Source organism: Sphaerodactylus townsendi, linkage group LG03 (genome assembly GCF_021028975.2).
Source record: "Sphaerodactylus townsendi isolate TG3544 linkage group LG03, MPM_Stown_v2.3, whole genome shotgun sequence".
Classification (NCBI taxonomy): domain Eukaryota; kingdom Metazoa; phylum Chordata; class Lepidosauria; order Squamata; family Sphaerodactylidae; genus Sphaerodactylus; species Sphaerodactylus townsendi.
The window spans coordinates 143538486-143551463 of NC_059427.1; the positions used below are offsets into that span (position 1 = coordinate 143538486).

The 12978-nt window shown below is 49.2% G+C and overlaps 1 protein-coding gene across 3 annotated transcripts in view; it reads right to left on the reverse strand.

The window, feature by feature from the left end:
• The window catches only part of RFX1 (regulatory factor X1), an 85651-nt gene that overhangs the window by 51577 nt on the left and 21096 nt on the right, over positions 1-12978 (reverse strand). For all 3 annotated transcript variants that reach the window (XM_048489678.1, XM_048489680.1, XM_048489679.1), the window contains exon 3: positions 3092-3201. In XM_048489678.1, the coding sequence (XP_048345635.1) occupies positions 3092-3201 (110 nt within the window). The remainder of the gene's footprint in view (positions 1-3091; positions 3202-12978) is intronic.

A 12978-nucleotide genomic window follows, 5' to 3' on the forward strand; every position in this document is an offset into this window, starting at 1 on the left:
GCTGGCAGGGGCTGATGGGATTTGTAGTCCATGAACATCTGGAGAGCCGCAGGTCGCAGACCCCTGATCTAACTGCTACTGTCATAGGGACCGTGTCACTCCAATCTTGTTCTATCTACACTGGTTCCCGATTTGCTTCAAGACGTGATTCAAAGTGTTGGTTTGGACTCTGCCATCTGAGGCTATACAAACAAGGGCCTTCCTGGTTGTGACACCAAAAATGCGAAGCTCCCTCCAGAGGGAAATTTGTCTGTCTTCCTCTATCACTGTCTTCCACCCAGTGGCGTATCTGCCTGGGAACATGGATTACCCCATGTCTCCAGGCGCACACCATCGGGCGCGCAAAATCGGGCCCCCCACATGACCAGAGAGTCAGCCTCCCTCTGACAACACACGAAGCCAGCCTGAGCAGGCTGCTTTTTCAGCAGGCTGCCAGCAGAATTAAAGTAAGTGCGGGTGGGTGGGTTAGTGCCTTGGACTCTGTTTCAAGTTATTAGGTTAGATAGATTAGATTAGATATTTAATCTACATACCGCCCGCCCCCGAAGGGCTCAGGGCAGTGCACAACATAATAAATAGCAATAATATAATAATACAATAGGACTAAATGTAAGAAGAAATCCAGTACAATAGCCCCACAATAATCAATAATCCAGTAAATACTCAATAGATCACTATCAGGTTAACAAACTAATAATAGATTAATGCACTTACAACAACATCAGCAGAACATCAGCAGAACGTTTCATAGCAACAAACACATAATAATAATATTACAACAATAGCATAACAGTCTCAACAACCATCGTACAATAGCAATGTCAATAACATAATAATATCACAACAGCAATTCTCAACCTAAATCTACAATAAACAACATTGCATAACAATATCATAAGCCATCACAAAACGAACAACATCCTATTTAACCTGATATAAAGAAAAAGCAGATGGCGACTTCCTATTAATTTCACAACCCACAAACAACCTAAGCTACAACATCCTACCTACACTAACAAGGATCCAAGTTTAGTGCAAGCCTATTAACTCTATTTGACCTAATACTATACTTCCACTAAACTAAACTCTACTGTGACACCCCACAAAAATACCCCAATTTTATTGCAGCTGTAACGGTCATTCTACCTTGGGTAATTGAAAAAAAAATTGTCCAGTGTCTACCAACGTTACAAGTAGTAGTTCCAGTGTTCTTTCGGGCCGCCGCCACCGCCACGTTCTTGATGGGAGTACCCTGCTCTTCACAGTGAGGCTCTCAGTTGTTCTTTGGGCGGGAGGTGAACATTCAACAACATACCCATTATCAACTTGCATATTTAGCAAAGGCTCATGGGTATGCTGTTGAAATGCTCACTGTAACTTGAAAACATAGTCCAAGGCACTGACCTTGGAGATCATGAACATGGCCCCATCCCCCTACTTTTACAGGTCCAGTCCTGCCTTGGACTCTCTTTTCAAGTTACTGTCGAAATGCTCACCATAACTTGAAAAGATAGTTCAAGGCAGGACTGGACCTGCAGCGGTTCTCAACCTGTGGGCCACAACCCCTTTGGGGGGGTCGAACGACCCTTTCACAGGGGTCGCCTAAGACTCTCTGCGTCAGTGTTCTCCAACTGTAAAATGGATCAATGTTAGGGTTGGGGGTCACCACAACATGAGGAACTGTATTAAAGGAACTGTATTAAAGGGTCGTGGCATTAGGAAGGTTGAGAACCGCTGTGCTAAAAGCACGGGGACTGATCTCTATGCAGACCAGGGGGCGGGGCTGAGGGAGGCCCAACTCTGCATGCTTTGTGGGTGGGGCGTTCTGTTTAATCTGGGGGCTCCCTGCAGCCAGGCTCCCTGGCAGCAGGGATGTGGGGGGGGGGCACGGGGTTCTTTGGGGGGGGGGCGCGGGTTTCTTTGGGGGGGCGCCCAGAGGAGGTTTTGTCTCTGGGCGCCTGGACCTCGTACGCCTCTGCTTCCACCAAGGGTGAAAACTGTCTGGTTTGCTACTGATCCTCCTCTCTGGTTTTGGTATTATGTGTCTGTGTGTTTATATGTTTTTTTAATGGAATTGTTTTATACAAATCCTTTCTTTTAAAGGGTATTGAAATATTTGAAATGTTTTAAGGTTTCCCACCTTGGGGGTGCTCTTTAGGTGGAAAGGCAGCAGAGATATGTTTTAAATAAATGAATATGCCATACTTCATTGACACATCTGTGCTCTGGACCCATTATAAAGTCTTTTTGAACCCACGGGCACTTTTGGAATTTGAACACGGCCATTGGTGTAACCACAAAATGGCTGCTGCAGGAGGCGTGGCTAATCACAAGATGGCTGCGACAGGACGTGGAGCCAGCTGCGCAATGTCGGGGGGGGGGGGTGAGATTATACTCAAATCTACTAACTAGCAACTCTTCAACAGAGTTGCTTTTATGCTCTTCAAAAGAGTTCCAATGGCCAATCAGAAGGTCTGCTGGGCAAAAGCCCCACCTACTTTCTAAAAACACTTCATGGGTGCCAGGAAAGGCATGACCAGGCACCCTGCTGCCCCTGGGCACCACATCAGGGACTCCTGCTCTAAACCATAAGATCAACCCAATCCTTTGTAGAGAGGGTCCACAGAGAAAGATCTGTCACAACTGGTGTATTGCATCCAGAGGCATACCAGCCCTAAATGGCACCTGAGGCATGACTGGCTACCCGTGCCCCCTCCCCCCCCGGATTCCCACGCCCAGCTCCCCCCCCCCCCGGTGGCCCACTTATGGCAGCCAGAGGGCAGGGCATGGCGGCAGACAGCTCAGGTGGGCACCGTGGCGACAGGCTGGCTCCTGCCCTCCCCGGGGTGGGGAGTGGAAGCTGGCCTGCAGCCATGGCATGCAATTCAGTCAGCAAGCAGCGCCCCAGCATGGGGGGATCTGCCAGGCACCAGCCAGGTTGTCATGCCTCAGGAGAGGCCAGGCACAGGGACCCGGCTGGTGCCCAACGCTCACCATGTGACTAAACGGTGTGCACCCAGGGATATGGGATTCCCCACATGCCTCTGATTGCATCTGCCTTTGCCACAACAAAGCTGGTTGATCTCCATACCTGCTGGGTTGCCTGGACTTGTTGGACCACCTGCGTCGGTACCCCTGACTGTGTGGCTGTGGAGCCTGGGCTGGACTCTGGCACGGTGTCAGTGGGCCGCATGGAGCCTTCTGTAGAGATGCAGAAGAGGAAGGTTTACACATCAACCTTAGAAACGCAGTAGAAATAAGGCCTGGCTCTCCCGTCTTCAAAATAACAGCAAAGGGAAAACAGATGAGGGTAGCGGATGGCACTCAAGGCGGGATACTTAAACCCCTAGAAGGAACTTGGTTTATGTCACTGCAGCTTCTAATGGACCAAGCCATTCTAACAGACCAGCTTCTAACGGACCAAGCTCTTATGCTCCACTGAGAGCCCTGGGAAGGCTAACAAACCCTTACACACACTATGCCTGCCTGCCCCACATAACTGTGCCCCAGCATCCTTTGCATCCTTGCATGGACTCCTGACCCACATTTCTTGGCCTGTGTGCATGCTCCACTGTGTTGAAACATTGGTGACAGGGAGTGCCATCTAGTTACAGAAGAGGTGGATTGCCACTGTCTGCCTCTCGATAGCAACTTTGGACTTCCTTGATGGTCTCCCATCCAAATATTAACCAGAACTGACCCTGCTTAGCTTTGGAAATCTGACAAGATCAGAGCCAGTCTGGGCCATGAACATCACAGCCCTAAAAATACTGTTGCTGCAATATTCCTGGGATGGTTTATCTGTGGAACCAGGATAAATTTACATTTCCTATATTTCTGTACACTGCTACCTGTCCAGAATTTCTGGGACCAGGCTCACCTGAATAAATAAAATCCCTAGGTTTTAGACCCAGATCTGAAAAGAGAAAGCAGCTTCCCAAAGCAGAGAAGAAGAGTTTGCCTTTATATCCCCCCCTTTGTCTCCTGTAAGGAGACTCAAAAGGGCTTACAATCGCCTTTCCCTCCCCCCCCCCCGCCCACAACAAACACCCTGTGAGGTGGGTGGGGCTGAGAGCTGTGACTAGCCCAAGGTCACCCAGCTGGCAAGATTATAGAGCCATTTACTATGATTTATTTAACGATTTGAGATTTATTGATTTTATTTGTGCTCTATTTGTATATTCATGTTCACCGCCCTGAGCCCTTCGGGGGAGGGCGGTATATAAATGTAATTAATAAATAAATAATAAATAAATGTGTGGGAGTGCACAGGCTAATCTGGTTCACGAGATAAGCCTCCACAGCTCAAGTGGCAGAGCGGGAAATCAAACCCGGTTCTCCAGATTAGAGTGCACCTGCTCTTAACCACTACGCCACTGCTGCTTCCAAAGAAAGACCAAACATGCTTTTGCGTGGTAAAGACTAGGTTCTGCTCTCCCCCAACAAGCCCATGAATTCAGACTGTAATTATTGCAAAGGAATCCACACTTATACCCTGGAGGCAGCCCATTTTTCATAGCCCTTTCGTATTTTGTTGCTAGGGAAATGCAATTCCTCATCACTAGCACCACTACTATATACTATTACAGCATACACATCATTCTCCACTCCTCCATTTTATCCTCACAACCCTGTAAGGTAGGCTAGACTGAGAGTGCATGACTGGCCCACGGTCATCCAGCGAGCTTCCATGGCCAAACACGGATTGGAACCTGGGTTTCAAGGACCCGTTTTGTGACACTCCCAACTACTACACCACAACGGCTCTTGTCCTGTTATTTATTATTGTTCGTACTTAGTTTACTTTGTTAGAGGCTAGACACAATCTTGCTTTACCACACAACTCTTTGAATAACAGCGACATGCACAAAATAGCAAAAACTAGCAAGGTTTCATGCAGCAGCAGTTTTCCACTATTTTAGAAACCTGCTCTTAGAATGTATTTATTTGTTTACAAATTTTATACTCCGCATTTTTGCCTTCATCAGGGCCACCGAGGCAGCTAATGGATTAAAAACATACCAAATAAAAACACATCTTAAAAATCTTCAAAACCAAGCAGAACTCATCGTTAAAACAATTCAAAATACACTAAAAATATGCATACAAAAGCATTAAAACAACGATTAAAATATATGACAGGAAGGCGTGATCATTGAGGGAAGGTCAGATGAAACAAAAAGGGCTTCACCCGCTGGTGGAAGGCAGCAACAGAAGAAGACAGGTGAGTTTCTCAGGGGAGAGAGTTCCATACTTTAAATGAAGAAGAGTTTGGATTTATATCTCCCCTTTCTCTCCTGTAAGGAGACTCAAAGGGGCTGACAATCTCCTTGCCCTTCTCCCTTCCCCCCACAACAAACACCCAGTGAGGTGGGTGGGTGGGGCTGAGAGAGCTCCAAAGAACTATGACTAGTCCAAGGTCACCCAGCTGGCGTGTGTTGGAGTGCACAGGCTAATCTGGTTCCCCAGATAATCCTCCACAGCTCAAGTGGCAGAGCGGGGAATCAAACTCGGTTCTCCAGATTAGAGTACACCTGCTCTTAACCACTTACGCTGCTGCTGCTGCTTAATGCCACATAAAGAGGGCCCTCTCTGGGGTTGCCAGGTTTGATTTGAGAAATACCTGGAGACTTAAGGGAGGCTGCCAGGGAAGGGGAGGGTTTAGGAAGGGGAGGGACCTCAGGGGGAGAAAACACCATAGACTCCTCCCGCCCCCCTCCAAAACAGCCATTTCTCTCCAGGCCAACGGATCTCTGGAGATCTGTTGTAGATCCTGGAGACCTCCAGGCCCTACCTGGAGGTGGGCAACCTTACTGAATGGGGCTTGCTGCTTTCCCCGGAGTTCTAACTCCATGGCATGGCAGATCCGAAGCAGGTGGCCCTCCGTGGATACTTACGGTCAAAAAGCACGGAGTAAAGGCAGTCGTAATACATGGTGAGGCCGGCCAGAGTTTCTCAGCCCTGGCGGCTCCCTCCCTTGAAAACAAAGCAGCCAAAGCTTTTATAACCTGCAACCTTGGCCAGCTAATCCCTGCCAGTTCCTACCAAAGCTCCAGGCAGGTCAGTTTTGAATAAACATTCGCATCGCAGTGGGTGCGGAAACCAACCGGTGCCCTCCATTTTCTCACGGGGCGGCGGATGCCGGCTGTCGGCCCGATTGTAATCGCAAAGCCCGAGTTCACATTTCACAAGTTGTCTCATTCGATATGCTCGGCAGGAGCTCGGGGTGGGGGGAAGACCCGGGAAGTCACCCTGGGCCACCTGCCTGAGGATTGTGGATCTGTTTACTTGCTCCCAATGTTTACGTTTTCAGGACAGGTTTCTTGGAAAGCGGACGCTCCTGTAACGCGAAGGCGGTTCAGCACCACGAAGCAATGCCACTGGGCTCGTGGCTGAGCTGGGCCTACCTTAATAACACACGAAGCACCTTTTGCTGAGTCAGACCACCGGCCCATTGAGGTCAGCACTGTCTGCTCAGGCCGGCAGCTGCTCCCCAGAGTCTCAGGTGGAGGTCATTTAGGTCACCTACTGCCTGGTCCCTTTAGCTGGAGATGCCGGGGTCCCTTTAGCTCAGGAGTCTGCAACCTGCGGCTCTCCAGATGTTCATGGACTACAATTCCCATCAGCCCAATTGGCCATGCTGACAGGGGCTGATGGGAATTGTAGTCCATGAACATCTGGAGAGCCGCAGGTTGCGGACCCCTGCTTTAGCTGGAGATGCCAGGGAACTGGGGACCTTCTGCACCCCAAGGAGATGCTCTATCACTGAGCCAGGCAGGGACAAGAGAGCAGTTTGTCCACAGGAGTTCAGAAGGCAGCTTTTGGTCAGTTCCTTAGGACTGTAGGCTCTCCAGCGTGGAGGAGTGGTTAAGAGCAGGGGCACTCTAATCTGGAGAAACGGGTTTGATTCCCCACTCTGCCACCTCAGACCGTCTGCAGGCCCAGTGGAGGGTCTTAAAACAAGGCAGTGTGCATACCGTTGGGGCATCACAGTACTGTCTACTGACACTAGCAACGGCTGTCCAGAGTCGCAGACAGAGACATTCCACATCACCTGCTGCCCATACTTTTTAACTGGAGATGCTGTGGATCGAACCTGGGACCTTCCGTATGCTAAGAAGATGCTGCACCGCTGAGCCACCACGCCTTCTCAATATTGTTAAAAGAAACTATCCGCCCCTCAATCATCTCTCCATTCCTTTCACTATCTCCCCTTATTTATTGCCTCCAGATTTTGCTTTTGTTATGGGATAGCCAGGAAGCTGTGGTCACGTCAAGCGACTGAAGATCGGGGTCAGGCGTGAAACCTGCTCCCTTCGGCCAGCAGACAAAGAAGAAGAGTTGGATTTCTATCCCCCCTTTCTCTCCTGTAAGGAGACTTAAAAGGGACTGACAATCTCCTTTCCCTTCCCCGTTCCCCACAACAAACACCCTGTCAGGTAGGTGGGGCTGAGAGAGCTCCGAAGAACTGTGGCTAGCCCAAGGTTACCCAGCTGGCATGTGTTGGAGTGCACAAGCCAAGCTAGTTCACCGGATAAGCCTCCACAGCTCAAGTGGCAGAGCAGGGAACCAAACCTGGTTCTCCAGATTAGAGTGCACCTGCTCTTAACCACTACACCACACTGGCTCTCCAGGTGTCAAGGGGCACATCTTGGCTGAAGGAACCAGAATGGGGTGCGAGTGCTGACCTTCTATGTAGCCACACCTGTCATATGTTAATGGGCCTTTGCAGTGGCGTAGCACCAAGAGGGCAGGGGGTGCACAACGCACCAGGCGCGTGCTGGTGCGGGGGCATTCTGGGGCAAGTGTGTGACAGGGGCGTGGGGCGCACGCGTGCCCTAGGAGCAGTTTCCCTTCACTCCAGCCTTGGGCCTTTGTTCTGCTTCTACCATGTTTTCTCAAAATAAGACAGGGTCTTATATTAATTTTTGCTCCAAAAGATGCGTTAGGGCATATTTTCAGGGGATGTCTTAATTTTTTCCCCACGCTTTTGCACCCCCCCCCCCCACATGACCAGATCAGCTGCGCCAGGGAATCTGTAACTAGGGCTTATTTTGGGAGTAGGGCTTATATTTCAAGAATCCTCCAAAAATCTTGAAAAATCATGCTAGGGCTTATTTTCGGGGTAGGTCTTATTTTGCGGGAAACAGGGTATGTGCTTAGTAATGTAGATAACTAGGCTGACCCTGCACGGTACTCTGGAAGGGAGTGGGGGAAGAGCGGAGGCTGAGGGTGCAGCCCAGCTGGAGACTATTGTTGTCATGGCCTCGGGATGCTTGTCTTCAAAAACAAAGTCTTTCACACCTCGTTTTCTCACATTCTGTGGGAAGAAGGGAGGGGGGAATCTAGGAGAGTCAAAGGGGAATAAATATGACTGTAAAAGCCAGGATCGCCAGAACTGGCTTTCTGAAGCCTGAGTCCTTGATGCCAACTCAATAAAGACTACTGATCCTGTATCCAGAGTCCACTTGTTGATTATTGGTCCGAGACCTAACAATCGGTTCGCTTGCTGACGTGCATCCCAAGGCAGGCTTCTGCAGTCTCCTGAGACCAGCATTTCTCCTTTGAAAGGCAGCAAAGCGAGATGCAGTCTGCAAATCACTGTCCCCATCAGCACAGGTGAGTGTCAGCTAGCTCGCCTGCGTGTCTGTAAGGTGACATCCCTCAAGGTGCACAACTTGAGCACTCGGCTGAAGGACACTGCTTGAGCGGAACTGTAAAAAGCCGAAAGGCAGTCAAGGCAACCCTACCCAGCTGAAAGTCGGAACCAAATCGTCTGTGAGCTACAAATCAATTTCATTTAGCTTCATGAGAGCAGCAGTGGCGTGGGAGGTTAAGAGCTCGTGTATCTAATCTGGAGGAACCGGGTTTGATTCCCCGCTCTGCTGCCTGAGCTGTGGAGGCTTATCTGGGGAATTCAGATTAGCCTGTGCACTCCCACACACGCCAGCTGGGTGACCTTGGGCTAGTCACAGTTCTTCGGAGCTCTCTCAGCCCCACCTACCTCACAGGGTGTCTGTTGTGAGGGGGGAAGGGCAAGGAGATAGTCAGCCCCTTTGAGTCTCCTGCAGGAGAGAAAGGGGGGATATAAATCCAAACTCTTCTTCTTCATAGAAAAGACAGGAAGCAGCTGATGGAGGGATTTTTGCTTTTTCTCAGGTAGTGATGGGGGTTTGATGTATAACCTCAAAGGGCACCCTCCTGACCTGCTCAAATGGGTCAGCCGTTGTCCTGGGGTGGAAAACAAAGGACGGGGTAACAAGCAGAGGTGGGGGGGGATGCGCCCAGGGCAATACCTGCTCCGGCAGCCCCTTCCCCCCTGGCAGGAGTCTGTCACGGGCCACCCCTCGGCCCGGTCCCACCAGGCTACTCTTTCAGTCAGCTGAGCCTCCGCCGGCTGAAGGATGAGCCAGGTGGGGCCGAGGGGAGGGGCGTGGGGGTGATTCTCCGCCCCTCACATGACCAGCTGGCATGCGCCCGGGGACATGAGACCCCACAAGGTAACAAGGTAATCTGAGCTTTCTGAATATCCAGCGAAGGCACTCAGAGAAAACCACGTTGCACAACCACTGGGCAATGCATTTCAAGAAGCAGAACTGGTTTTCTGCAGAGCGAATTTAGAAACTGGATTTGTAGGTAAAGTTCTCTGTCTCAGGATAGCTGAGAATCAGCAGCCGTTTCTCCCTGGCTGGATAATTGCCGGGGGGGGGGGGGGGCACTGTGTAATTCAAAGCCCCAAAATCCCTGCTTCAAAAGTAGGACGTATCGTCTTACTCCCTGGTTATCTCCTCCTTTGCCCAACACAAGTATCCACACCAGCAGTAATCTTTTTAAAATTATGATTACGTCAGCAATACAGGGGAAAAGCTACAGTAAAGCAAATCTTAAAATGAATGCAGCGCTTCTCGGGTTGATTCAGGTAAATGAAATATGACCAGCTGCGTGTACACGAAACACATCGGATGAACTGCATTTTAGAAGGGCAACGTCTACCATTTGTGCTGCAATCATGTAGGGCTACAGAATATGACCCAGAGGGAGGGTGGTGTCTGCAAAGAGGGGATTACACACAATGCCCCCTCCCCAGTTACCACCTGCTGTCTGACCGACAGAGGCCAAAGAGTTGCCAGAAGGGGCAGAAGATGCATTCACAAGTGACAAAAAGCTTTTGGATTCACAGAAGTGGCAACTCTTGAAGGTCATGCTCCCTGGATATTCCGTACATGTTTGGAGACACTCTCCTAGAACCAGCGTGGTGTAGTGGTTAAGAGCAGGTGCATTCTAATGTGGAGAACTGGGTTTGATTCCCCACTCCTTCACCTGAGTGGCAGAGGCTTATCTGGTGAACCAGATGTGTTTCCGCACTCCTACGTTCCTGCTGGGTGACCTTGGGCCAGTCACAGTTCTCTCTGAACTCTCTCAGCCCCACCTGCCTCACCAGGTTTCTGTTGTGGGGAGAGGAAGGGAAAGAAACTTGTAAGCCACCTTCAGCCTCCTTACGGAAGAGAAAGGTGGGGTAGAAATCCAAACTCCTCCTCCTCCTCCTCTTCTTCCTTTACTACTTTTTCACTATATTTATTATTATCATTATTACAGATTAATACTTCCCTTATTCCAAGACTGACACTGAAAGTTAGAGCGGGTTATGGTGGCCTGAAAATAAATCTTGGTTCTCAAACACTGTGATAAACTTAATTTGGGACCAACACATCTGAATGACCACCTACTCCCGGATGACCCTGTCCGACCACTGCAGTCACCCTTTGAGGCCTTCCTTCAGAGGCTATTCTGAGATTAGGCAGGTGGCAACTCAGGAGAAAGCTTCCTTGGTCATGGCACCAAAATTCTGTGTCTATTCCCATCTTCTGCCAGATACATTTCGTTTGGCATGACTTCAAGGATCACTCCTTCCTAAGAGCATGGTGTAGTGCTTAAGTGAGCCAGCGTGGTGCAGTGGTTAAGAGCAGGTGCACTCTAATCTGGGGAACCAGGTTTGATTCCCCGCTCTGCCACTTGAGCTGTGGTGAACCAGATTAGCTTGTGCACTCCAACACATGCCATCTGGGTGACCTTGGGCTAGTCACAGTTCTTTGGAGCTCTCTCAGCCCCACCTACCTCACAGGTGTTTGTTGTGTGTGGGGGGGGGGGGGGAAATCAGGAACTGACAAAGGGCAAGGAGATTGTAAGCTCCTTTAAGTCTCCTTACAGAAGAGAAAGGGGGATATAAATCCAAACTCTTCTTCTTACCAATATTTTAATTGCTGTTTTTTATGTTTTTCACAATTGTCTTCAATTGTTTTAATGGTATGTGATTTGGTGGGGGAGGGGGGCTGATATCAATGGTTTTGAAACATGCTTTCATCATGCATATTTTAAATTGTTAGCTGCCTTGGCAGCGGGAGATATATTTCGTAAACAAATAAATATGCGCATTACCTGGGAACACCAGGAGACCCTTCCCCCTGGATGTGGGGGACAGACAAAGCTGAAATGAGGCAACAGGGCCAGATGTGGTGCTGTCTGGTTCAAGGAGGAGGAGGAGGAACACAGTGGATTCCGAACAGCACGCAAGGCCAGCACATGCCAAAGCGAACGCTTTCCCAGTTTCTCTCCGCTGCTGGAAAAATCTAAGCACCCCAGTAAAGCTCCCACCCGTAACACAAATCAAACAGCTCCACTCGGAAGCTTAGGTACTGCCTGATTAGAATCAGAGACTGGCCCGGTTTCTCTGGATAATGTTTCAGGCCAGATGAAGTTCTGAATTACACGCCCCAAAGGCAGCAGGAATCCGATCTTGCTGTTTGCCTCGCCTACAGACATCGCTCTGCCATTCAGAAAGGGGAAGCGGCAAATTCAGGTCTTAAAGACTGAAGAGGGGAAGATAGGGAGCTTGGGCCTCTACCTATGTTCTGGCATGGGTCAGGTTCGTTTCAGTGAAGGCTGCAGAGGGGAACGCCCTGGGGAACTGAACCACATCTTAAAGAGAGGAGGATGTTGGGGGCTTTGTAAACCTCTGTCATCAAAATGTATTACCGTATATCAGGGGTCTTCAAACTATGGCCCTCCAGATGTTCAGGAACTACAATTCCCATCAGCCCTGCTACTTGGCCATGCTGGCAGAGGCTGATGGGAATTGTAGTTCCTGAATTCAGGCCTGGAGGGCCATGAACGTTTGAAAGACCTCTGCAGCCTATACTCGTGTACCAAAGTGGAAGCCGCATATAAGTCGAGGCACCTAATTTTACAACAAAAAACTGGGAAAACGTATTGACTCGCGTATAAGTCGAGGGTGGGAAATGCAGCAGCAGCTGCTGGTAAATTTCAAAAATAAAAATAGATGCCAATAAAATTACACATCAATTGAGGTGCATCAGTAGATTAAATGTTTTGAATATTTATTTCAAAAGAAAAGCAGTAAACTGTCTCTTCTGTAAAGAGGTGGAAAAGAGGGTCAACAAGAACAATATGGTATCAAATACAATAATGCTCTTTAAAGGGAGTACAAAAACCTTAAGCTCAACCAGCAAACCAAGCTAAAACACAAGGAGTTCAAAATCCTTCAAAAGCTGGATTCCTCATCATCATCTGTATGTCCAAATGTAACCCAACTTAGATTTTTTAAGAGGGATATTATCAGAAATGAGAAAATCTACTATTAGCTTCCATTTAGTAAACCGAATGGGGATGGGGGCCATCCCCTTTGACAGGGGTCCAATAATAACTTTGGATCCCCTGAGCCCAGAAACTTCACACCCAAACCTGGCTGGGTATCATAAAGAGACTCTCCTGATGAGACCAGCGCATGGGTTTGGTGAAGTTTGGTTCAATGAGGGATCCAAAGTTATGGACCCTCAAAAGGGTAGCCCCATCTACTAATAGCTCCCTTTGAAAACAATGGGGAATGGGGGCACCTCCTTTGGGGGTCCATAACTTTGGACCCCCTGAGACAGGCAAACTTTTACCAAACGTGGCTGGTAT